Below are 25,108 nucleotides of genomic sequence, written 5' to 3'. Positions count from 1 at the left end.
TACTTTTTTTTTTTTGAGCGTTTCTGAGCTCTCCTCTCCCTTTCTAAAGCCCTAAGGCAGCGAAAAACCTGAGCACGCGATGAGCTTCAAGGACGTAAAACGCGCTGCGTGATCTGGGCGGAACCGAGCCTCTGCCCCCGCGGACCCGCGCCCGGAGCAGCCTAGACGCCCCTCGTCGGCTTCGCAGACCGAGGACGTAGAGCCGGCCAGCGAGGAGAAACGCAAGAAGCCGCCCAAGGAAACGGCGGTGCCGGCGGACAAGTTGTACCGCTCCACCACCCAAAAGCTGGACGGATTTCAGCTGTCTCGGCCGCGCTCGGATCCAGAGCGAAGGAAACAAGATCTAGAGTTGCAATGGAAATTAATGGTGAAATTCCCACATACAGCCCGTCGGCACGTCTCGCAACCGTGAGACGGGACGGGGCGACAGCGCCTCGCTCCTCTCCACCGCCCCCTCCAACCGTTTGTTAAAACCGCTACGCCGGGCGTCGCGTTTCACCCGCTGTACGGCTCATCGCATCACGCTTTTTCACCCAGGAGAACACCAGTGCTTAGGATCCTTCCAGATTTCAGAAATAACTGCAAACCTCCAGGAGGCAGAAGCAACTATAGCTTTTTTTTTTTTTAAAAAAAAAAAAAAAAGCTCTAGTGCCTGCGAGATGCTGGTTTTGCGCAAGGGGTGAGCTTCGTCTTCGGAAATTTGACGACGGCTGTGTCACGCGAGCGCTGGTTGAGCCTCAGAGAGCTCCAAAGGTCAGAGAAAACCCCACGTTTCAGACGCCTGCCTGCAGGACCCCGGCCTCCCGCATCTGAGCGGCTGTCGCAGCAGCTCTTCGCAAGCCGTCTTTGATATACTTCCGACGCTTTCGAATAGAGCCAGTGTCTTTGACAGGTGCAGACAACAAGCCAGCTCCATCACAGTCYGCTTCTGCATCCTCAATTTCTCCTGAAGGCTATTTATTACCGGCACTGCAGCAAGGGCTGGGAGCAACATCAGCCCAGGCCAAAGAGAAAGTCTCTCCCTTGGAGGACTTGCAGTCAAATTCAAAGGCAACAGAAAAGCAGCGGGAAAACGCTGCAAGAAGCATAAGGAGAGCTTAAGGATGAAGCAAACAGCGCAGTCAGCTAGGGAAAAAACCACTCGAGCGTCCCGTTGCCGAGGGAGTTTGTCTGCCGGTGTCGCTGCGTAGGGGAGTTTTAAAAGCGGGAGGAGAACCGAGGCAGGATTGCAGGTTTGGAGGCTTTCACCCAGAGCTCCTCGCCYGCAAGAGGAGCTGGACTGGACGGGTTAGGTCGGGCCAAGGTTGGTTTCTTAGTGACGAAAGCTAGCACTGAAGGCGGAGAAAGTCCTCGAAGCATCTAAAAAAGCGGGGAAAAATTAATTCGTGTCTTAAATGGCAGGCGACTGCGGAAGCAGCAAGGGAAGAGCAGGGGAGTGTGGACTTGGCAGGGCCAAGCTACGGAGCTGGGCAAAGCGCCCACGCTTCTCCCGACCCCCGGGCGTGTGCCGCAGGGCAGAATAACTCAAAAACAACGGGGGGACCGGGGCTGGTGAAACGTTTCCGGGCCTTTGGAAAGGCTGGGGCTCCGCTCTCAGAAGCGGCAGTGCTGCCGGGCAGAGCCGCCCRCCTCGGAGGCCGGTTTTCGCCCCGGGTTAGCGCTCCCGCGGGTTCACCTCCCTCAAGCCTGGGGCTGCACAGGAGCACGAGCWCCTCCTCGCGCCGCACGTCGATCCAACGGAGCCAAAACCTGCTGTTTTCACAGTCGCGCTCGACGCGTACTCAGCTGACAAACGTCAGCACGCGTTACGCAAATAAAATCGGCGGCCGAGCCCGAGAACCGAGCCAGACGCGCCGTCCTCGATTCACCCCGGTTCTTCCGGGGCGCTCCGGGGAGCGCGCGATCCGTTGCGGCGGCGTTTGCTCCGATACCAAAGCACAAAAAAAAACCAGGATGAGTCAAAGGCAGGATGTCAGGTCGCATCTCTCAGGCTTACCTCGGGATTTAATTGCATTTAGCGGTTTAAATCRGACTATTACTGTTGCCTTGCAGGCAGTCTCCGCACGCGGGAGGGGGCACGCACGTCCGCRCCCGGGCCGCTCTCTGCCGTCCCCATCCTTCAACGTAACGCCGCCGCKCTCAGCCCCGCGCCTTCTCGCTTTGGCCCGGCTGCTGCCGAATAACCGCGCTGGCTTACGAGGCAGGCAGCTCCTCTCCTCGAGGAGGAGGAGGAGGAGAAGGAGGAGGAGGAGGACCACCACCACCCACCGCCAGCACGCAGAAGCTCCGCGCCGAGGCTTTCCGGGCRAGAAGGGCTCTCGAATTGCCGCTGCAAGGCGTTGCGTCGGGCTCCTTGGACCGCGCCATCGCCGCACGAACAGTTACAGACCCCGAGGTATTTTCTGCTCGTTGCTAGTGGAAGAGTCCAAGCTCTCCAGCCAGAGGATGATGTTCTCGCTTTGGCTCGTAGTAACGTTTTTAAAAAGGAAGAACAACCCTCCTTTGGGTTTATGGACGAACCAGCTCAGGAAAAGTTGCCATCTCCTCCCTCGAGCTTCAARCGGCCTTTGAACCAAACGCTAGCCGCAGCGTGAGAAAGCTCGGTCCGTTTTTGCCATCGGCTTTGGGATCGAGAAGGGCTGAGGTGCAGCGCGATGAAAGGCGGCGACGCCAGACGGAAGACCCCAGGAAGAGCCAAAACAGCTGCACGAGGGCGCCGGGAGAAGAGCGCGGGCACGGACGAGCGCCGGAGGGAGTCGAGGGGTCGCTCAACGCGCGGAGCCCGCTCGCGCCTGCGATAGCGCCCGCCCGGCCTCACCGCGCGAGCCCGGAGGCGACGTCTCCTAACCGCCGAATACTCTCCTCGTGCAGAGCTCGGGSCAGGCGGGGGGAGGAGGGTTTTAATGTTCGTTTTTCCAATTTACAAGCCCCCCCACCTCCTTTTCATCAGGATCGCATCGGGGCGCCCTCGGATAATCAGGCAGAAACGGCTCCGCAGAGGAAGAGCTCCGCTAGCCTGCGGGAAGCGGGCTAAAATCCATAATAACCACGAGCAACAGACCCGAATCAAGGTAAATCAACAAAAACCTTAAAAAGAAAAGACCCAGATTAGCGATAATCACTTATTATTGCAGAGAAACGATCCTGCGCTGCAAAAARACAGAAAGAAAGGGGTGGGGGAACGAATGAAACGCAACCTCCAACCTTAAGAGACCCGACCCAGCTCTTGCGGCTTCAGCACCTGAATCGCCGACGCCGATCCAACCCGTTCCTCGACGCTAAAGCACCGGCTGCCCGGCGAGGCAGGCGCTGCCGCCGAAGCGGGCTGCTGCTCGCGCAAAGTCCAGCGCAGGGCCAGCGAACACCAGGCTTGAAGTCTCCCGCGAGTCACTTTTCCTCCCCCTGCTTCTTTGGCACGATGCAAACCCGTTGCTCTCGAACAACTACCCGCAGAAAGCTCGCGAGACGCCCGAGCGCTGGCGGGATTTTTTGGCGCCGGGGCGTCCGAAAAGCAGCCCGTGCTCCGCTTCCCGCGGACCCCTCCAGCGACGAGGACGACCCGCCCGAGCGCCCGCCGGCTCGAACCGCGCGGAGAAGGTTCAACCGACCAACCCGCGGCACCCGAACGCTCTAACTTAGAAGCAAACAGGCGTTACAGAATTAACAAAGAGCTGCCAATCTAATTAAAAGCAATCCACAGATATCGCTAAACACCGAGGGAGCCTGATTAGTAGCTGTTTACAGTAGCTGTTGAAGCAAATTCTGGAGGAGTAATAATTCAGATCTCGTCACTTGCCAGGAAGCTTTTTCTCACCTCCAAAACATTCTCGCGGCTCCAATGTTTTTAATTTAATGTTTTAAAACAATCTGGCATCTTCTGCAGCACAATTCCTTTTAACTAGCTTTTTTTTATTTTTTTTTTTAAAAAAAGGAAAACATAAATTATACAAGTGATTGCTTCTTAAAACATCGCACAGTCGCGCGCGGGCACGAGGGCTGACGTGGTGAGAAAAGTCAGCCMGCAGCGTTTAAAGCCCCCCAGGGATCACACCTGCAGCGTACTCTTGCACTAGTTTTCTCAAATTTACCGGCTGCCTTATCCCGGCCAAACCGATCGCGCACGGATCCCGTCGCAAAACCGCCGCGCGGCGTTTTCCCGCAGCCCTCCYGCCAGCCCGGCTGCCGCGGAAACCAGCTGCCGCTGCAAAAGAGGCGGCAGTTCTGCAAAATACTCTCGCAAACGTTTTGCRGCGGAGAGGCTGTTCGGAGGGTCATCCAGCCGCACGGTCCGCACGGACGCCTGAATCCCTGCCGAGTCCCACCGAGGAGGACCAAATCCCAACGGGGATCCGGCTCTTGAGCGTCAACCCCCGCTTACAGRCTCCTCGTTTTTAGGCAATTTCTTTCATCCGCCGTGAATCCTAGCTGCCTGCCCGTGAAATAAGTAACGCCAGATGCCAAAGAGGGGGACCCTAGGGGAAGGAGATCCCGTAGACGCGCCAGCTGGACAGTTGCTAGTGCCAGAGAGGTACCGAGGCAGGAGAAGGCGCGCAGAACGTGCGAAGGAATAAATCTCTTGGGATGCTCCGCTCGYTCCCTAAGGCGGCGGCGATTTCACCCCGCCATCGAGGAATTAAGTGGCCGTGCCGGGTCACCCCTCGAGAAGCGGCACAAATAGCTCATTTCCGTACGGGCCAGGAGCCCAAAGCCACCAGGGCTGGCCGCGGGCCAGGGAGCATCGCGGCAAGCCGGGAAGGCAGACGGACGTTTGTCATCCTCTCGGTGCCAATGGAAAGGCGCTCGGGGCCAGGAGCGGGCCGGGGGAGGAAGAAACAAGCCAACGTGGAGAAACCTGCCGCTTACGGGCGTTTCTCACCGACCGTTGCGCTCCTGGGGACCCCCTAGACGGACGCCGCGTCTTTCTCGCGCRCCCCAAAGCCGTGAAGGCCCCGCTCTGACGCATCCACCCCAAATCTCCCACAGAGCAAAGAGGGTTCAAAGCAGCCAAAGCCACCAGGTCCAAGAGCGAAGGTCGGTTTGCACTGCTAGGAGGCCACATCGCTCTTTTTTGAGGGTTTTTGTACAAGACTTGCCCGCTGGCAGCCAACGTGCTGCTGGCACCAGGATGCRGGGACCAGCGTGCGCCTCGACACGCGTAGAGGCCCATCTGCCTGGAAACGGGGCTGCTGGAAGCGTCCGTGCCCAGCTCCAGGGCCGCTCACCAAGCTCTCCCTGTTTTTATTACTTACAGATTTCCGTAACACAATTTTTGCTCCATTATACCTCTGTCAAAGCAGCAAAGAGGGATGAGGAAGCCTATAAAGAAACGTGTCAACTGCTGAAGATGACAGCAGTAGATTCAGCTCTTTCAAAGGACACATTGCACTCCAAATAAAATGATTTCCCGCCGCCCCCAGCATCTTTCCAGAGGTTAAGAATGGCAATGCCTCAGGAAAGCAAGGGAAGACAGGAGTCCTGCCAAAAAAAAAAAAAAAGAAGCCCATAGGCATCTGAGAGAAATACGTAATTGGGGCTAAAGGGTACTGCTTCTGGAAAGAGAGGGGATTTTTTGGACTCAGACACTCAATGCAGGCTGGAAAAAAAATGGCTGCGTGAGAGAGAGAGGCAGAGGCTTCTTAAGTCAGGGGGAAAAATAATAAATAAAAAAAAAAAAAAAAAAAAAAGAGGTCCAGAGAAATTTCCGGTCACCTTGGAGATCAGCAAATCCCGATAACTCCAAAGAGAAGTGACAAAGCTGAGACCGATCATGGGCTGAAGGAGCTCCTGATCTTGCACGGACCCGTGCGCTTCACGACTAGTCTAAAACCAGATTGTATTAAAAATCTCTTTAGCAAAAGTACTGAAAGGGGAGATACAGCTCGTGCCAGGTCTTACGCAGAACCAAAAGATTCGGAGAAAACACCGGGATGAAAACACAGCAGCTTCCCGCTCACCCAACCTGGGCCTTTGGGGCAACTCGCACGGCTCGAGGCGCACACGGCAGCTCCCAAAGCTGCGTCGGGCACCTTGCGGGACCGCTGGGYGCTCACGTATCCCTTTCTGCTCCTCAAGACGAGGCCTTAGAGCCCAGAGATGCCCAAGGGAGAGCAGAGGGCAGAGCACACGGACCTGCTCTCAGGGTTTGCTGCACGCGTAATTGCCTCCGCAGCAAAACCGCATGCTGGCGACCGATCGTTTTAGCTCCTACGAGGCCCTGGCACCCCATCTCTTTTCTCCCCGCCACCTCGTCCTAGGCGACGGCAGAATATGCAAGCTCAGGAGAYGCAAGGACATCTGCAGTCGCGAACAATAGCCAGCCTAACAAATCGCTCGCTGTTGCTCTTTTCGGCACCGAGTGGGAAAGCGAAGTCTGGAGGCTCAATCTGTGGGTGCTGCCCCTCCCCTGCAAATGGCACAGCTGCTCAGATCCATTTGTTTTTAGAAAGTGGAATGGGGGGGAAAAAAAGAGTTTTTTTGGTACCCAATTCACAGAGCTCTGCTTTTTCCTTTTTATTTTTTTCCTTTTCCAAATGTGAAAAGTGCTTTGTGAATGGGCCAGCTAAAATTATTTATAATGAGCTAATTTCCATAAAATTGGGCTAATTAATTTCCACGCTGCCTGATGAAAATTGCTAACATCGGCTTTTTACTGACAGCCGAGGTCCTGCGGGCGCTCTCCCACCCATCTGACTCGGAGGAGGTCCAGGCTGCATCCTCAGCGGGTGTAAACCGGCAGAGAGCTGCTAAAACGAACAGAGCCGCGTGACGATTTACCCAGTGAAAAATCAGCCCGGTACGTTTTATGGCGCGTATAGGGGTAATAAAACGTTAGCTTCAATTAAGAGCATACGCTCTTGATTTTTTTGCARAGCAAAGACGACGACGTCCTGAATCAAAGCGATTTCACAGGTACGATCGAGGGCGCTATTCGGCATAAACCGGGAAAACAGCCCCCGCGGCGGCTCCGCGTCGCAGGAAACTCCCGTTGGCGCTTCCAAAGCTACCGCAACCAAGCTGCGCGCGGCCTCGGACTCTTCCAAGATCAGGCAATCGAGATCGCCGCGTTGCTCCTACCCGAACGCCGTAGCCCCAAGGCGCGCGCTCGCCCCCGTTGCGGCTCCCGCGACGCCGGTGCCCCTACGGAAGGCACCTCCAGCAGCAGAGGCAACCTCTCCCAGGCACCTAGTCTTCCGCGTCAACGGTCCGSACCACCTTGTTTATTGTACGACAGCAGACCTCAGCAAAGCAAACCCAAACAACTTGCTTTTCACGCCTGAATACGGTTAAACGGTAGATTAACGCGTCAAGAAAAATGTGCCGTAGGCTTATTAGCACAAATGAAATTTTGCGCTAATCAGATGTGAAGGGGGTATGCAATATGCAAACAGGCGATTTGCGCTGACTGCTGTAAAATACATTAACTGCGTTTGTGAAAGACGTGCATCTTGCGTAAAAAAGAAAAAAAAAAGAAAAAAATTATTAGTAGTCACATGATGGCTGTACCTTACTGGATACTGCCTGAGCAATTTGTTTTCTGCTCTTCACCTCAGGCCTACACATTCAAATGGTCTACAGAAATTAAAGGGCGGATATGTCAGCTTTTGCAGTATTTGAGTTTACCTTATACCCTTCATCATCCAGAATTTTGGCTCTGCTCGGGGATCTGCAGCTAAGGTATTTCCTTCCAGAAATATAAGCAGCAGCATGGGGAGATACCGCCGTGGGTTACCGTGCTCACCTCTACAGCAAGGCTGCATTAAAGCAGCCAGGTCGGGCTGTGGGATCAGGCCTTGCAAGTCTGCACGCAAGTGTTGCATCCCTTAACTATTTTTTTTTCCTCCTTCCTTCCCTTCCTTCTTTTTTAAGCCCGCCCAGATGGCACCCGCTGCTGTCAGCGCTGCGCTTCTCCACCCACCTCCGTTCCAGTAGACACTGCTGGTACCTCTTCCTGAAGAGCTTTCRAAGCAGAAGAGCACAAAAGTACACAAAATGTGTGTGTGTTTTTTAAAAAAAAAAACAACAAACCCTTGGAAACGGTCCATCCATCCTGGCCCCAGGGAGGTAGACACTGATTTTAACCCACCGTTAAAGCAGCCATTTCACTGCTTCTCCTCTAATTTATCGCGTGCCACACGTTTCGTTACAGTTCCCTTTCAATAACAAGGCGCTCCGAGCTTTTCCAAAGACGTAGGTGCCGGATTTGCGCCGATTTTCCCGGAGGAACCGCGGCTCCCCGGGCGCGCGCAGAGCTAGCCTGTCCTCGCAGCCCCTGCCTGCATCAGAGCTGCCAGCGGCTTTTTATTTTATTTTTTTTTTTGCTGCATGCATGCTGACAGCTCAATAAAAGATGCAAGAGGAAATAAGAAAATCACAGTATCGATGGGGAGCGTCGCCGTGCGCAGCGAGCGGAGGAAGGCCGCCCCGGAGCGCGCGAGGCACGTCCTTCAATATTTAACTTCTGYGCTCTTTGTTCTCCGTCTCAAGTTGAACAATACGTTAATTACCTGATGAAGCGTTATAATTACTCTAACAGCTCTGCTCTTACTTATAATTACTGCATCAACACTTTCTTTTTCATACGCTCCAATCTATACCTATTACATTGTCATGAGGAAGACACATTAACATTATAATACCGTATAATTAGCTGATGAGCAATTAAATTATTCCACTGCTCTTGTTCCTCTTTGCCAAGAGGTTGCTTTCCAAGCGCTATTATCTTCTTTTTCTCGGGTTTGCTTCAGAGGTTGTTTTTCTCTCCATTAAAAAAAAAAAAAAGACTTCATATACTTTATTCAAACAATTAAATTTAAAATTCCAAGAGTGTATGGTAGTTAAGGTCTCAGAAGATACTTTGTTTCAAGTAGTTTAAACTTCTATCCTCTCGAGTTAAAACTTTTTTTTTCTTTCTTCCCCAAARCCGCCAAGAATAGGAAAAGGGCACAGAAATATTTGCGCAAAAAATAAACAAATTATTAATTGCTCCTTTAAAATACTTGCCATCACATCATAGAATGATGCTAACAAGAAGGCAAATTTTTTTTTAAAAAAAAAAAAAAGTTTGGTTTTTATCACTACAGTTCTGCTGCATTAAACCTGAAGAGATGGGAGGGGGAAAAAAAACCCTGACGCCAGCTCAGCGCTCGCCCGCCAGCCAGGACGGGCTGGCCATCGCTCGGTGCCCGTACTGTTCCTTTCCCCACGTTGCTTCAGGCTCAGCGGGGGAGCACTGCACGGATGAAACCACGAGRAGGGTTAGAAGGATGCGACTTGGTAACGCGCGCTAGCAGCAGCCAGATGTCTTCTGGCCTTGGAAAGCAGCAAGAAGGGGAGGGGAAAGAAAAAAAAAAGAAAAGAAAAAAAACCACCAAAACACCCCACACWCTCACAGATCATCCTCATGTGGATTTAGTTTTCTGCAGGACACTTTAAAAAAATGAAAACAAAAATAACATACCAGGTGCGGAAGCTGAGGAGCTTAAGCACGAGCAGTCTGAAAACTCAGCGTTCAAAAAGAAAAAGCATCAAAACACGTGTTTCCCACGCTATTCCATCATCTGGACCCACGCTCAGTACGGTTTTGGGGAGAAAAAGAGCTTTTCAAGTCAACTTGGGCACTTTGCTTGGTAAAATTTTTTTTAAAATAGATTTTTCAAAGCACTAATAAAAAACTAGGGTATGAAGACCATAGAAACATGGGCCACGGGAAGCAAGAGATGGAGAGGGAAGAGCAGACGCTGGCTTAGGACGCCTGGAGCAGGCCCTGGAGCAGGGGGGCCCACGGCTCCAGGAACGAGAATTACGAGAGCCCTCCGCATTTTCACGCCGTGACTAGCCCATACCGAGCCTACCCGCAACGGCCAAGGCTCATCTCAACACCGCGCCGCTCAGAACAGTTAATTTGTAAACCAAGTAATTTGAAATAGATCATTCCCTTCTGCAATCCTGGTGGCCACCTCAAGAAGGGTTTTTTTTCCTTAAAAGAAATTTTTTTTTTTTTTTTTTTTTTTTTAAATTGTAACTTGTAACTGCAATCATTTCTTTGACAAGGGCTGTGGTCAGACGTGACCAAAGGGCCATGCTACAGTAATTCAAAGATTAAGTAAATAGTTTTAAATGCTGTACAGATGCATACAGAGGCTCTTCCCAGGGGAAAAAAAATAAAACACAAGATGGGCAGTGCTGAGATGGTTTCTATCTTTTACTGTAAATTGTAACTGAGAAGTAGAAGAAATAGGCCATGCTGTCTATGGGGACCCTGTTTATTTCTTCTCTGTGGAACTCTTCTCAATAAACAAGTCATGGCGTGTGGGAAAAAGTGGGATCTTCGGTCTGCTATGCAAAAGGAATTTTTTCAGGGAACATCCAACAGTTGCTGCAGCACTCATCATTTTCATCTGAAATCTCATCACTTATACAGCACACAAGAACAAGTCAGGCAAAATGTCAATCTTCTTGACCCAGGCACCTATGCTCTTCCGTGACTCTTCTCACCAGGGAGTGGAGCAACCCCCAATATCTGATACAGCTGAATAGCTGTTAAAAAAGAAAAAAAGAAAAAAAAAGAAAAGAAAAGAAAAGAAAAAGGCAATTCTGCAAGGCCCAGGGCCTGAACCTGATCAGCTCGTCCCTGCCCTGGCAGCGGAGACGCTCCGCAAAGCCCCAGCTGCCACCGCTCCCCATCCAGGGGGACTTCCATAGCGCAGCTTTCACTCCCCGTTTGCAGAGCACTCAACACCGTTTCCACGAGATGGCCAGGCCCCAGTCACGTGCCCACGCCCCTGTCAACTCCAAGCAGAAGCGTTCCCTGCTCCTCCAGGCTACAGGCTGCTCAGAGAGAGCAGCAGCAGCAGCTGTCGGGCACCTCTTCGGTGGGGGGCCCCCCTGTTCAACGTGCGGCATCCTGCCTTAAGCAAACTCCTCCTGGGTTCGCAAAAACAACACTTTGGGCTGGGGCAGATGGCCCCTCACGTGTTGTGCTGCAGCGGTCTAGATGTGACGTTGGCCTCTGAGTAGACTAGCCAAGGTCGGAGGCCACCTCGGGCTCAGAGGACACCCGAGCCGCCTTCACCCCGGCCCCTCCGAGCTTYGGCTCCCCACTTTGCCCGGGATCGCCGAGGCAGCGTCCCGCTCGCGTTAAGGGAGTAGGGCTTTGGGGGCAACCTCGTAAGCAAAGCGCTCCGCTCACCACAGCTAACAGCAAGGAGTTCGGCACCTACCCGAACCTGCCGCGTCGCTCCCCRGCCAAACAGCGGGCCCTAATCTGCCCTCCCAGGCTGAAGAGCGGTTCTCAAGCAGCACGTAGCAGCGATGTACCCRTAATTGAAAACCTCGCAGCAGAAACCCAAGAGCGGACGGGCGCTGCCTGGGATCACAGAGCACCAGGAAGCATCTGAAACGCTAAACTCTCTCCCCAAGAAGTAGGGGGGGAAACGCTGCCTTCGCCACCAGCGCACGGSCTTTCGCGGAGACAACGGAGGTAGTAAAACCCTGCTCGCCGCTCCTGTCCGAGGGAGAACAGCAACAAAACCTCCACCGAAACAACGCCTGAGCAGGCGGGAATACGTTACGGTGAAAAACGGCCATCCGGAAAACACGTCGGCTTAAGTAACAACGTAAAAACGTGTAGCTGCACGCTCTGGACCAAACTCAAATTTAGTGTGAAGAGGTACACAAAAAGAACACCTCACGTATCTGAATTTGTTCCTTGTTCTTCGCTATTCAGTTCAGGGGTTTGTCCATACTAGGAAATAAGTGTCTTGCACCACACCAGCTAATAGCAACGTTAATAAAAACAAACSTTGCATATCCTACTGAACTRTTRCAGACTTTCCCCCGCGTTTTCACASCRYGCTAGGGCCGCCGTSCTAGCGCAACGTAACGCGAGCAGAGCTGGCTGGAAAAGCRTTTCCCATTCTCAGCAGCTCCGAGATCAAAACAGCTGTTTCTGCCTTCGCGCTGGCAAAACACGCCAAGCCCACGCCCATAGGTTTTCAGGAAAAACACCAATTGGGCAGACGTGGCATCTTCTAACAAGGCTTGAAGAACCCCTAGTCCACTGCTGCATGGGGAGAAATAGAAAACCACARCTTCTTCAGCATGCAGTTCAGCAGTTCTCAGCTTCTGATACRGCACGAACGAGAGGTTTGCAGGGGCGCGTGATCCTCCGGGGCAGGGCAGAGAAGCCTCCTTACGGCTGCCTTAGTGCTTGCAAGATACGCATGCACAAAAACAATCTCTCAGCATTGCTTTCCCACGCGAACCACCATTGCCACGCACGGCCGCGAAGGCACCTCTGCGGGATCAGCCACAGGATGTTGTTTAAACCTTCGAGAAGCCATACGTCACGTTTACCRGACCYTTTAGGCTGTATCCAGATTACTGTGCCTTTGGATGCTCACACTACGCCTTAAGGCCGCCTTCTCGTTCAATCAAAAAGAAAGCTCCCATTTGGGTCACCGCAACCGCCGCCAGACCGCTGCAGCCCCAGCTTCTCCATTTAAGAGTCAAGAAAGCATGCGCGGTTTCCTTCTCATCTCCCGGACGTTTAYCAGTTATTTTTAAGGGCTGTGCACACTTAGCACGCGTTAGGTGCGTACCCAGAGCGCTCCCATCCTACCTCTTTAATCAGCCTGATCSTGCGCTCCATTACTAAGGCGATTTCTAACGTCACGCGTCGCATTAAGCGAGCCTCTCAATTTACTTTCTCCCCTACTTTCCCCAGTTAATAAAAAGAGAAGAAGGGGAAAGAAACGGCCCACCTCCAATACTGCTTACGTTTAAATGAGTTCTGYCGAGGCTTTTGAAGCTCGCACCTCGGCAAACGAGGGCGATTTGATTTTGCTCCTTTACCGCCGCTACAGCTTGGGAACAGTTTCTCCAGAGGCGAGGTCAGAAGGCAGAAGTACATCGGTTTCCAGCYGCACGGCTTTGAAACGAGGCTCCCGACCGCCGCTTTAGCTGTGGTCTCTCCCTTCTAAAGGGCGTCCCGGCGGGTGGGTCATAACTCAGGYTGTCCCTCGTCATCAAGGGAGAGGATCCCCAGTTGCAAAGCCAATCCTTTCAGGCTTGCAAGCTCACCAGCAGGACCTCCCTTCCCCATCCCCTTTCCACAAACTCCACAGAGTTCACTTTTTTTAAACAAATTTGCCTGCTTAGTGGCTGTYGACAGCTACTAGTCTTGCTACAGGACCTTAAACAAGCTCAGGACCCCGTGCCAGAGGCTCMGTTCAGTGAATCACCGCGATTGACGGCTGGTTAATTTAGTCGGATGAGCCCAAACAGCGGGTCTGCCTATTGATCCAGGCAGCAATACATCCCTCGGTATCAAGTATCCATCAGCATCAAGTACGGTCCACATTCAAACAATAACTAGGTCCGGACTGAGCTGTCCGACTCCAAAATTGCCCAGAAAACCCCTTTAAATACTTGGTAAACATCTCAAGAGCATATTGCAAAGAGGAGGCCAAGCACAGGGCAGCAGCCGCTCGCGTGCAGAGGAGGACGCGGCAAGCTCRGGAGATGCCTCCAGCCCTGCTCCCCGGGGCCACCTGTGGATGCACAAAGCTCTCTGCATCGCCGCAGGTCCACATAGCTCTACCTGGCCCGACTTTGTGGCATTTTAAGCCCAGAAAGAAGCAGCCAAGCGCTCTTCTCTAATCTTGCCGTCTTCCTAAGACACTTCATCCTAAGCGATAAGACAAGATCAGTAGCGAAGCTATTCATAACCCAAACCAAACAGCCCCATCTATTATCTGGCATTTAGTGGTTTCCCAGGCACAGATGTGGGAATTTTCAGTTGTGCTGGAAAAACTCAGTAACTTAAAGGGCTATTTTAAGCAATTCATCATTAAACATGTTTTTACCATCAATAAAGTCAGTTTGACACCTGATTTAAAAAAAAAAGTTTTCCCTGTCTATGCTTACCCTCAAGATATGCCAAAAAATACTCTTARTATTCAACTGACAATAGAATTTCCCTTATTGATCACTTAATAGAGCAGGTCTCCCCTCTCACCGATTGGTGTCTCCAGGCACCACCACAGCTGGAAAGCACTACCTTGGGGCAGCCAAAGCCTCATCTCATCCAAGCCCTGGCAAGCACCAGCAGCTAGACTGCTCCTACTATTCACTGGTGCTTCACCGCCGTGGACCGTGGCCTCCCCCTTCCCCCAAACTAAGAGAAAGCCCCAACGCAGAGCTGGAATGAAACCGCACACGCGTGGCCAGGCACCGGAGAAGGTATCTGAAGCTCCTTCAGATGATGAGACTTACTAAGCAAGACGCTTACTTGGAAGCTCCTCGCTTCTCAAGCGTCCTGCGTGAGACCTTCTCGACCGAGGCAACGCACCTGCCCTGCTGCCCTCTCTCGCGAAAACCTCCCCGAGGGCACGCAACAGGCAACTGCCCCGCTGGATATAGGTGGATAAGTCTCAGCATGCGGATTGACTGCTTTTTGCTGCAGGATGACTGACAGCGTGCAGAAACTAAGGAGAGAATTAATGTGCTTAAAAGTGCCACAATAATCACAATATATTTACATTTTTCTGACACATTAGTCAAACATTTATCATTTCTTAAGATGCAGCTATGATACTTTGTCTAAACTGTCATGAGTCACAATGTAATTACATGGTAATCATATGGCAATTAATTTATATGATATTCATTTGAAATAGAGAAGAATTAGGCTTGTGATGGCATGGAAAATTCACACACACCAGACAAGGAATAGAAATTAAGCCACTAGGAGGGGGAGAAAAAAAAAAAGCCCAGGAAAATAGATGTTAGAATTAATGTTTAAACAAATGGCTCCAAGGTTTAGGGAAAAGCTGCAAGAATGAGCCAATGAACTCATTTGCAGCTTCCAAATTTCTTTCAGAGACTGTTTTAACCCCTTCCACCCACACCCAGAAGAGCATCCCCATCCTGCCCGCTCACCCGCCAGCGAGCCGGCACAGGGCTCGCTTGCTCCGCTCGCCGAGCGCCCCGGGGGCGACGGGCTCTCCAGCGCGGCAAGCCAAAGACGCCCCACGCCGCGCTGCCCGATGGCTTCGGCTCATCCCCTTCCCCAGACGGGCTGTATTTATCTTGCAAAGAYGACGATCGACTGGAAGAGCCTCCGGAGATCCTCCTCGCTCCTACGCGGCAGTTGGCTACGCTGCTCTTTCCCAAGGCGATTTTAATACGTGCCCGGTGTACAGCAACTTTGCTACCAAGCGGGAATAARATTACACAACTATCACAATTATACACTATGTTTTTTGGTTCAGTGGCCCTCGCCGTGTTTCAGCATAGCTGGGTCACCCCAAGAAAAATTGCCTGGAAGAGCTTTCTCATCCACCCGGCTGCCGCTTTGCCCAGAGGAAACAGCCACGGCAAAAGCATCTTCAAAACTCGCCCAAACTAGATCCATCTCAACCCCGCTTCGCGCGCCCAAAACAGCTTGCGCAGACGACTCCCGATAGAAAGCGCTTTAATGGACTATAAATTCTGCCATCGCTATTAAACCTGCTCCAGGCTTCGGTTAAATATGGCAAAGAACAACTATTTGTACATAAATAAATTATTCTTCTATGGATAAAGCCAGCCAGGGTGGGAGATGGGATCCAGTTCAATTAGCGCCTCCACGACAGTAATGAGAAAAATACTCTACCGTGACCTAGCGTAAATCTAAGAGAAAAGGCTCCAGCAGGGAGTCAGCAATTCCAGTGCTAATTGCGCATAATTAAACAATGTAACAGCACCATTTACAATAATTTCAATGAAGTTCAATGATATACAAATTTACTAATTTTATTACAACATCTGTGGGTCTTCATTTTGTTTCATTTATTATATTTCTCACGAAGAGAAGAGCTCTTTTCAGTGAAATAAGAGCTGACCGGCGTTCTTGTGAGTAGCTTGGTTCTTCCACGTTTTAACTCAGCAAAAAGGAGGCAGATTTGATAAAATGCCATGGGAGGGGGAGGGGGGAAGCTATCCTTATTAGGTTAGAGAAAATACTCTGCAYTGGTAAGTTTATTCCTTGAAAAAAAAGAAAAAAGAAAAACAATTTTTGGCTGAGCAGAGTAAATTGAGTACTAATTTTGCATTTGGCAAGTAACTCCAGGTAAGGGTGGGAAGGTTAAAAAAAATGTATACGCTCAAGAAAAAAAAGACAAGATGCTTAYGGTTTTGCCATTTGGTCAGAGTGTAGTATTTAAAGCAAATTAAGAACTTTTTCACTCTGAGATGAACAAAACATTTTAATTATCACATAGCAAAACCTTTCAGAAATTTTGTTCTGCTTGGGCGGGGGGGGGRAAGCAGCTGACTGCCTATGTTACCCCACAAAAATTGTTTTTCTTCTCCCCCAAAGGAGACCGAGACCCCCAGATTTCTGCCTCCAGGAAGGCTTGCAGAAACGGAGCCCCAGGTGTCGCGGTCAGTTTGCGGGGGGTCCACGGGAACCTCAAAACCGGCTCACGCCGATAGCGGGAAGGAGCGAGGCAGGACAACTCCTTTAGGGGCTCGCTTAATAAATCTCATCTAGATAGGCAACGGCCAAGAAACAGCCAAGACTTCGTGGCAGACGGCAGCCGCCGGGTCTCACGCGGCTCCCGTTACCGGTACGCGCTCACCGCACAGCTGAGAGCGCTGCTGAAAGTTATGGTGATTAAGGCCAAAGACRCATTTCTAGAAATCTGGGGCTTAAACGAAAAAGAGGCGTTTTGCCCAAGCTGTTGCCGAACTGGAGCACGTGGGAGACGAGACCCACCAGAGGACCACGCGCTGCCACGACCCGAGAGCAGGCGCGCATCGAGTACGAGGGCTACGAAGAMCCGCCGCCTCTGGAAAGCCCCACCAGTCGGGGGACCTGCGCGTCTCGCGAGAACCCCGTGGTGCCACTCGGAGACGCGTCTTGAGGAACGAACTGAAGAGRCTTGTTGAAGGGAACAACAGAAGCCTTCACTTGCAGCTCTTTTACGAAATCAGAGATGAAGGCCTCCTTATTTTGCTTCTGGGAAGCTCCCGCTAAGCCAACGCAACAGGATTCATCCTCCTGGCAACTAAGATGCAGCGGACACTGCCTGCAGCAGATCCACGGAGCATCTGCATCAGCTATAAATTCACTGCATGGTGCTGTATTAAAATCTCAGGGTTTTTTTTTTTAATTGCTTAAGGAGCTGTCAGTTTTAGGCTCTTCACAGTGACGCTAATAGTTACAGGCGGCAGTCGTTGTAAAATCGCCAGCTGCTTCACCTAGCAAAACTTCAGCCCCGATTAGCCGCRAAAAGACACCGCCTCGTCTCCCCGCAGCGCTCTCCCTTCCTGCGGCCTCCTTCGGCGGAGAGGCCCGCAGCAGCTATTTTCAAGGCACGTGTTGAAATACGCTTTCTTTCTTCTTTCTTTACTGTAAGAATTCCCTAGCCTCCRGAGAAACTAAGCACGGCCTTTTAAAAACGACAGAAACCCAAGACCTGACCCAAGGTCGCGTTTTTCCGTACCTTTATCAAGACTGCTCCTTGCAACAGATCTATTTTGTAATTGATCCTTCAGCGGATTTTAAAAGGACTCCGCTAATGTCTTCTGCTCTCTGAAGAGGTTATTCTACGGTTTTACAGAGACAGCCATTAATTTCCTGATATTCAATATAGATTTTCCTTTCTTATGCCTTCACTCCGCACAGTATTTCTTGAAGGATGAACTGTCATTACTGTTCCTGAGGTATGTATTACACGGGATTGTTGCTTTTGATTTACAGCTGCGAGATGAATTATGCCTCGCCGTTCCTTTCATTCCTCCCTGCCTTTTGGCCCTTTCTGGAATGTAAATCGATAGATCCAGGTTTGGGGGATTTTGTTTTCAGAAGTCACGTTCCAAATGCAAGGCATCTTCTCATCCATAAATTACCAATGCTGGTACAAAAAGGCCTCGAAGGAGCATCCTGCATCTCAGGCCGCCTCATTTAGAGGAGCCRGCATACTTGTAGCCACGTATCATCTGCAAAGTTAGTAGCACTCGACTTCGTGCCRCATAGGGTTCGGCACTCGTAGCCAAACGAGTGAAAAAAATGGCAATTTATTCCTTAAGTTCTCAGGAAAGCACAGAAGCATCACTCCAAGCAACGTGCAAAACGCTTTTCCAACACGCAGACCGCTTCCCAACAGTTGTGTATATCCGTACCCATCCACACCTTGTCTGCGCCTCTCACCTTGAAGTAACTCCAGATAGTTACTTCAAGTAACAACCTCTGTTCCTCAAAAAGATCTGGGAGGGTGGGTGAACAAAAAGGCCTGAATAACGCCAAAAATGACGTTTTCTCCGAGCAAAGCTCGTCAATGAACAGAGCAAAACCCTGGAGTCTATTCCCACTCCCAGTTAACGTTAAGACTGAACTAGAAAACTCGTGACACTCGCCATTCCCACCAAACGTAAATAACCCCCCTCTTCCTATGGTTAGGAGAAAACCGCTCATTTGCCTGATAACTTAATAAACCCATTTTTATTTTAAAAGCATTCGCAACTAAAGGTTTTTGTTGGTTATTTAACTTTACTCCGTTGTTTAATTCAGTCAGACTTCAGTTAGGCCAGCATTTCCAAAAGCAGAGAGAAGGGAGAGGTTTATATTTACAAGGATAAGATCATTAACAGCATAAGGCGGTTGAAAGGGAAGGCCTAATTGGTCTCATTTGCCTAGAGGGAAGATCAGCTTCTAAAAAAAACCAATACCTAATTAAGGAGGTTTGCACTGTTCTATTTTTAATAATAATAATCTACATCCACTACAAGCATTTTTACAGTACCTACCACGGCAACTTCTGCATTCTGGYTTAAACCTACATATTTTGCAGGTACACAGCAGCTGGCTGGGAGGAAAGTCCGACAGGAGGAAGAAAAGGTTTCCCTGGCCACCCCCGGTGCTTCCTGAACACGGAGCGGGAACACGTCCGCTTCAGAGACCGCTGAGCGTTTCAAGCCCCCAGACACGCTCGCGACGTTCACGGGGCGATTGCAGACACTGCCAAGTTCCTCAACGTGCCTTCCCCTACCATTAATATCCCTACAGGCTGCCCCGGCCGCAGCTTCGCCAGCTGGCGCCCATCCACCACGTTACCTCGGCCAAACCTTGACAGAGTCCCACCTGGAGCGGCGGTGAAGGAGAAGCTAGCGTCCGGAGCGTCCTCTCAGCCCCGGGACCTGTTGCACCTCCTCATCCCCCAGCGAGASGGGTGGGGAAGGGGTGGCACAGACCGAGCCCTGCGGAGCCGAGACAAAAAACCCGCTCGCCACCTCCCTTGGCACCCCTTCAACGGCAGCGGGGGGGAATCGCTCTAACGAAACACCTTCCGCGGCGGGTCTCGCGGGCGTCTCGGCGGCCCCTGAGAGCCAGCCGCAGGGCGGGCTCCGAGAGACGCGGCGGAACCGGGAGAAGGCCTGGCCTCGGCCCGCAGCCGCGAGGAGGCCGGCGCCGGGCGCCAGCGCCGCTCCCCGGCTGACAGACGCGCGCGCGGGGCTGCGAAACGTCAGGCGCCCGCCGCCGCTCCCCACGGGCTCCTCGGGGCGAGGAAGGGCCGCCTTCGCCGCGGCCACACCACCAGAACTCCCGGCAGCAMGCGAAGAGGACGTTACCGCTCTCGAGCGTGCGCGCGGGCTTGAGTAACTTTGAATAATTTAAGTCAGAGCTCTTTTATCTCCACGCCGTCGAGGAGTTTGTATCGCTGGCACGCACACGAATCAGACGCGCCATCCTGGGCGACTGGCAAGGACGGTACRTGCGGGACAACGGGAACTAAAAGCAAAAAGCTAAAAAGACAATTTAAAGAGACTCCTTAATCAGCCTGGACTTCAAACCTCCGCGACTGACGCCATCAACGCAGGCGCCGCGGCTGAAGGGCCCTCCCTCRGACGCAGGGAGACCCACCGCCCGAGCTGCACACTGGGCTGCTGGCAACCCGCAGGAGATGGCGGGGGGAAACGCACCTCCGGGCTGGGACCCGGCCCAGGTCTCCGCGAGGGGCGGGTGGGAGGCGGGGGAAGGACCCGTCAATCCCATCTGCTCAGCAGGGAAAACCAGGGTGACAACTCGTGCATTACACAGCCAGCCAATCAGCAATTAAAAAACACACGAGAGAAGCGGCAGAAGCAGACGACAGAGAAACACATCGCCGAGAAGCGTTTCGTATTTGCAGCTATTAGCTTTCAAACATAGATTAATTCGCTGTGGGGACGTTTCGGCAGCGTGCGACTCCGAGGTCAGTTCCRAAAACCAGGAGAAGGCCCCTTCCAATGCAAAGCAACGTCCTCCAGGGAGGCAGAGGTGGCCCTGCTTAAGGGACAAGGTCTCAGCTCCCTACCCGAGTCACGAGAGCCCAAATCACTGCCTCTARGAAGAGGGGACGCGAGGAAAAGCAGAAGGACGATGCTCCCGCTCCTCTGCCGCTGTCCCTCGCACCCCRGCCACGGCTGTCCACCCCTACGCCGACACATGGCAAACCGGTGCATCAAGAGGAGCCTAGAGGTTACACACACACACAAAAAAAAAAACCCTGCAAAACAAGAGTTGTCCTTCAGCAATTGCTAGGGAGCCTGCATCCACGCAGCGCAYTTGTCTTACAGACACTGTCCGTTACTTCGAACTATATCATTCATACAAAACCCACCAAAAATAATTGCTAAATTAATGAGGCAATAGCTAGTGTACACATATATTTGGTTATGGCTTGGCAAACCCAGCTCGAGGATTAATTGCGTATTAATTCACTCCTGTGTTTGTTTTGCAGGAGCCGAGAATTTAACTCGAGCGGAAGAGCAGCAGCTCGCACAGTTTTTAAGTTGCGCTTTCTATCAGCCTCAAAGCAAAGCCCAGATTACGCTGCGAGGCGGCCTGGGGCTCGCCGCCGGTTCTGCATCGCTCGTGGGGTTTGCTCGGGAAAGCGGAAGAGCGGACAGAGAGGCTGCGCAAGCKGAACGGGCTTATTTCAGAGACAGGAGCTTAGCCCTGCGCGCGGAAGGGGAACGAGCTTCCTAGCAGAGTTATTCTGCCTATTGCAAAGCTCCGGGCAGCTATAAAAATAAAAGGAGCAAGAGGGAGGGGAGGAGGATAAAACAGAGTCAACAACTGCCTACAGGGAACTAGCAAAAGTATTAGCTGGTCGGAGACAAAAAGCTGCTGGGTTTGGAAACAGCGTTAAAAACCATTTTGCTGCGGCCGGACCCAAAAAGCGGCACGCGGAGCAGAGCTGCCGCTGGGTTTGCTCGACCTCAGGCGCCTCTCACCTTGGTGCCTGCTGCCACCGGCAATGCACACATGCCAAACACCAAAATGCTGCCAGCTGGGAAAAAGCAAGACTGCAAAAAAGTTACATACATATATATATATATGTGTGTGTGTGTGTGTATAGATATATATGCATATATATACACACACACACAAAATAAATACAGGCTGGCTGGGCAGATTTTCACAGAACTCAGCTATATTGGATAAATAAAACCCAGCGACAAGACGACAGTTTACTGGCTGCGAGCTGCTAAAAGCCCGAGCGCTGAGCTGAGCTCGCTCTCGCTTAGCGAAGGCGTTCAACACAACGCGAGCGATCGCAGAGGACTCTTCTGCGGTACGCTCATCGGGTATTTCACTTAGAAAAAGGGAACATAGAGACGCTAAGAAACRCAAACGAGCCCGCAACGCAAACTGCCACTTCTGCTACGCGAAAGTAAACCAGGTCTTCTTTTAGAGGCTTGCAGTGGTGGGACTCCATCAGCTGCGTTTGGTCCATTTGGTGGAGAAAGAGGGCAATTATCGCCACGGACACAGACGAAGCCAAAAAAAAAGGCAGCAGGCCAGAAAAGTATCCTGTTGCACGATGAGGTCGCCACATCTTCACCATCTCTCACCTTTGTTTGGGCCTTGAAATCACTTTTAAAGCAATAGAACAAGTAGTAACAYGTAACTCACGAGCACCAAATGATCAGCAAAAGTACATCTACGTTTATTTATTTGCCTCACCAAGAACACATTCTCCYCCATCTGGTTTTCTATTTTGATGACTGCTATCACATTAACTAAATCTCTGCTTTATTGGGTTCTAAGTTCTGGTTTCTGCTGCCATGCAAAGCCCAACTTCTGGAAACGGAAACGGCGCCTCACAAGATGGCATCGGTTTTGGAACAGCAAACAGCCTCAGGGTTAATTTGGATTAATCTGGCACTCGCCTCCCTGCGCACACCGCAGCTGCTACCGTAACACRCAAACCACGCAGGTTCCCTCGCAAACGCAAAGGCCAAAAGCGTGATTTTTCAACGAAACCCGACRTTCTCGTGGAAGGTGGCCTCGAAGGAGCGCACCACCCCAACGGCAGGAAGGCCTCGATCTATCACAGACCTCCGCGAGCTGAAGATTATCRGTTAGAGTCCTAACTCCAGGCTTGCAAACGGAGAGGGTTTTCCATTCGTTCAGTAATCGCTGCTTTGTTTACGTATTAAAAATCAGCCGTCCACAAATTTTGCCCGGAGTTACCCACTTGTGTTATTTTATGAGCCGGTCCATATATAGCACTTCTTTAGGATCCGCTCGTCGAAACCACGAGAGCACCAGTCTGACCTTTCTAAAGCCAACCCTCGCAGCTCCGCGCCTGCTGGCAACACGGAGCAGCAGAGACCCACGAGGTGTCACCTCGCCACGCGGTAACACAGCTCTCTGCCACGAGTCCCGGATAAACCTAAGCGACACGTACGCAGATCATCTGCCCTAGCGCCRTCGCTGCCCTTTGCACACCTGTGACTTTTTTTTTTTGTCCTCTGATATTGCAGGCCACAGGCACCCATGGAGAAGGACCTGCCGTTCTCCATTTGTGGCTATTCCCATAAACGCAGAAAACGTGAAGGAAAAAGGCAGCGGCTTACCCGCAGGAAGGAGAGGTCTCGGTTGTGCTCGATGCTGGTGATTTCCAGGTTGCCCATAACTACCTCGCAGTTCTCATAGTACTTGCGCAGCGCCCGATACTGCTGCTCCAGGTCGGACAGGGAGCTCAGCTTGTTCTCGGTGCCAGCACACACTGCAAGAAACCAGAGGAGAAAGAGTCAGGAGGGCGCAGGAGCAAGGAGGGAGGGAAGATTTGTATCCAGGGATAACAGGGAATCGTAACAGGAATCACGTAGTCACCACTGGATAGGGCTCTGCACCAAAAAAAAAGATATAAAAAATAAATAATAATAATAAAACAACAGAAACATCACAATTTGCTTTAATATCAGCCCTCAAGGTGCTGAGGTAGAAATATAGCCTGCGATTATCCCAGCAGTTTAAACAAAATTTATCAAGGGGGACAAAGTGCTGGTATCTACCGCAGAAAATGCAGAAAGACTGAAATGGCAAAAATACAGGCAAAACGCCCAACTAGATGATCCCAGCACTTTATGGGCCAAAACCGGGTCTCGGTGAAGCCCGCGCTAGTTCCGCCAACAGCAGAAGCAGGCACGGACTAGAGATGTGCTAGTCACAGACCAACAGCTGTACAACCGGAGAGACTCGCACACTGGCGCTAACTCGTCCAGTCCAACACGTTTCCTATTTTGCTTATGTCTATACAGGTCTGCCAGGAAAGTCAAAAACCACCTGACCAACAGGCTCACATCCAACATGGCTCACCCTCCTCCTTCCTTCCATCCCTTCTCAGCTCTCTCTAACCTGGTGCACACCAAAACTGGATCAAGACAATTGCAAAAAAACACCGTATCGTCTTCCCAGAAGTCCAACTCTGATCTGATGAACGTACYGTGGAGACGTGCCAGATGAGTTAGGAAATGACATTTTAGTGCAGCCAGTTCTCTGAAGATACCCTTCAACCACATAGCATTCAGTTCGATTCTCAAGACCAGTTCGAAGCTACTCCAGAATTACGGCTCTGCTGAGTCTATTAGACTGCCGTGCATCAAGCAATGACAAAGGTGAATTACGAAGAGATACACAGAAGCAGCATTTTCCAACTGCATTTTTTCCCTGCATCTTTCTCCCTGTCGTAATAGCAACGCTGCTTAGATTTTCAAGCATGAGGTCAAGAATTTTCTCACCAGCAGCTCGTCAGCTGCTCTCATCTGCGGGCAAATAAATCAGAATATATACCGATTTTTGGAACAGGCATTATATTATGCAAAACATGAGCCAGACCAGAATCCCACTTCTGGAGTCATTCCTGCTCTTGGATTAGATCAACACAAAACTCCCCATGACTGGAGGCAAAACCAGCAGAATTGGCCAAAATACGCTCTCTTGAAAGACACCATCCCTTTTTTAAATACAGCAAAAGTAACGAGGTTTTTCAGTGCTACTATTATTCACTGCTTCCTTACTCTAGTCTCCTTTTTATTTATTTTTCTCTTTTCAGAGACAGGAAATAATTCTCAGTTCCGTTCCCCGCTGCAGGTCTCATTTGTCGTACAGCAGTCAGTTGCGGCAAGGAGACCTGCGCTTCAAACAGCCCAGGGAACTGGGAAAACACAAGGTTTTCTCCCGAGAAAACTCCCTCTGCCCTAAAAACAGCAAACAAAATCCATTCCTCTCGAGCAGTTCCCCATCAGGCAGGGATAGCAGGGGCTGGTTTCGTCACATTTTGTCAGGTATTTTCATTTTTTCTTGCGCCCAGCAGCTAAACGGCATAGACCGAAGGTGGAAAGGCAGTACGGAGAGATCGCTTTGCCCCATACGCATCCGGTCTGGTTTTGGAAAGAGCTTAAGGGATATAATTTATGAGTTCCACGGCTTGATAAAATTAAACTTTCAAAGATCTTACTGCGTTTGAACGTTTCAAGTATACTCGTTAGGCTACTGGAAACGCTCAGAAGTGATTTTGTTCCTTCGGATTTTAAGATGAAGACTATCGCCTCTTCTCGAGGTCCCGTCCGAAGGTCCCTGTTCCGAAAGTTTCCTCTCGAGCTCTTCGAGCCTAACGCGTCCTTCCGCGCGGAGGAGTTCAGCCAGCGGCAACGGGAGCGGAGACGGAAACCTCGGCCGTTTCTCCTCCCAGCTCTCCGGGGCGTGGGCGCGAGTGGCCTCCCCTCRCGGCCTTATTTTAGGCGTCACCCGCTCACCCAAACTTCAGGTTCRGTTATTTACTTGCAACCG

General features: G+C 51.3%; 1 protein-coding gene across 1 annotated transcript in view; it reads right to left on the bottom strand.

Annotated features, from left to right (window-relative positions):
* Positions 1 to 23,628, bottom strand: part of ERBB4 (erb-b2 receptor tyrosine kinase 4) — a 300,889-nt gene extending 277,261 nt beyond the window's left edge. Inside the window, exons 1-2 of the mRNA XM_085299544.1 lie at positions 23,496 to 23,628; positions 22,891 to 23,042 (exon numbers count right to left, since the gene is read on the bottom strand). Of these exons, the coding sequence (XP_085155670.1) occupies positions 22,891 to 23,042; positions 23,496 to 23,628 (285 nt within the window). The remainder of the gene's footprint in view (positions 1 to 22,890; positions 23,043 to 23,495) is intronic.
* Positions 23,629 to 25,108: the final 1,480 nt, after the last annotated feature.

Source organism: Rhea americana, unplaced genomic scaffold (genome assembly GCF_003343005.1).
Source record: "Rhea americana isolate MKP2758 unplaced genomic scaffold, rheAme1 scaffold_15, whole genome shotgun sequence".
Lineage (NCBI taxonomy): Eukaryota > Metazoa > Chordata > Aves > Rheiformes > Rheidae > Rhea > Rhea americana.
The sequence above is the reverse complement of the archived record's forward strand: the minus strand, read 5'-3'. Positions and strand labels throughout refer to the sequence as shown.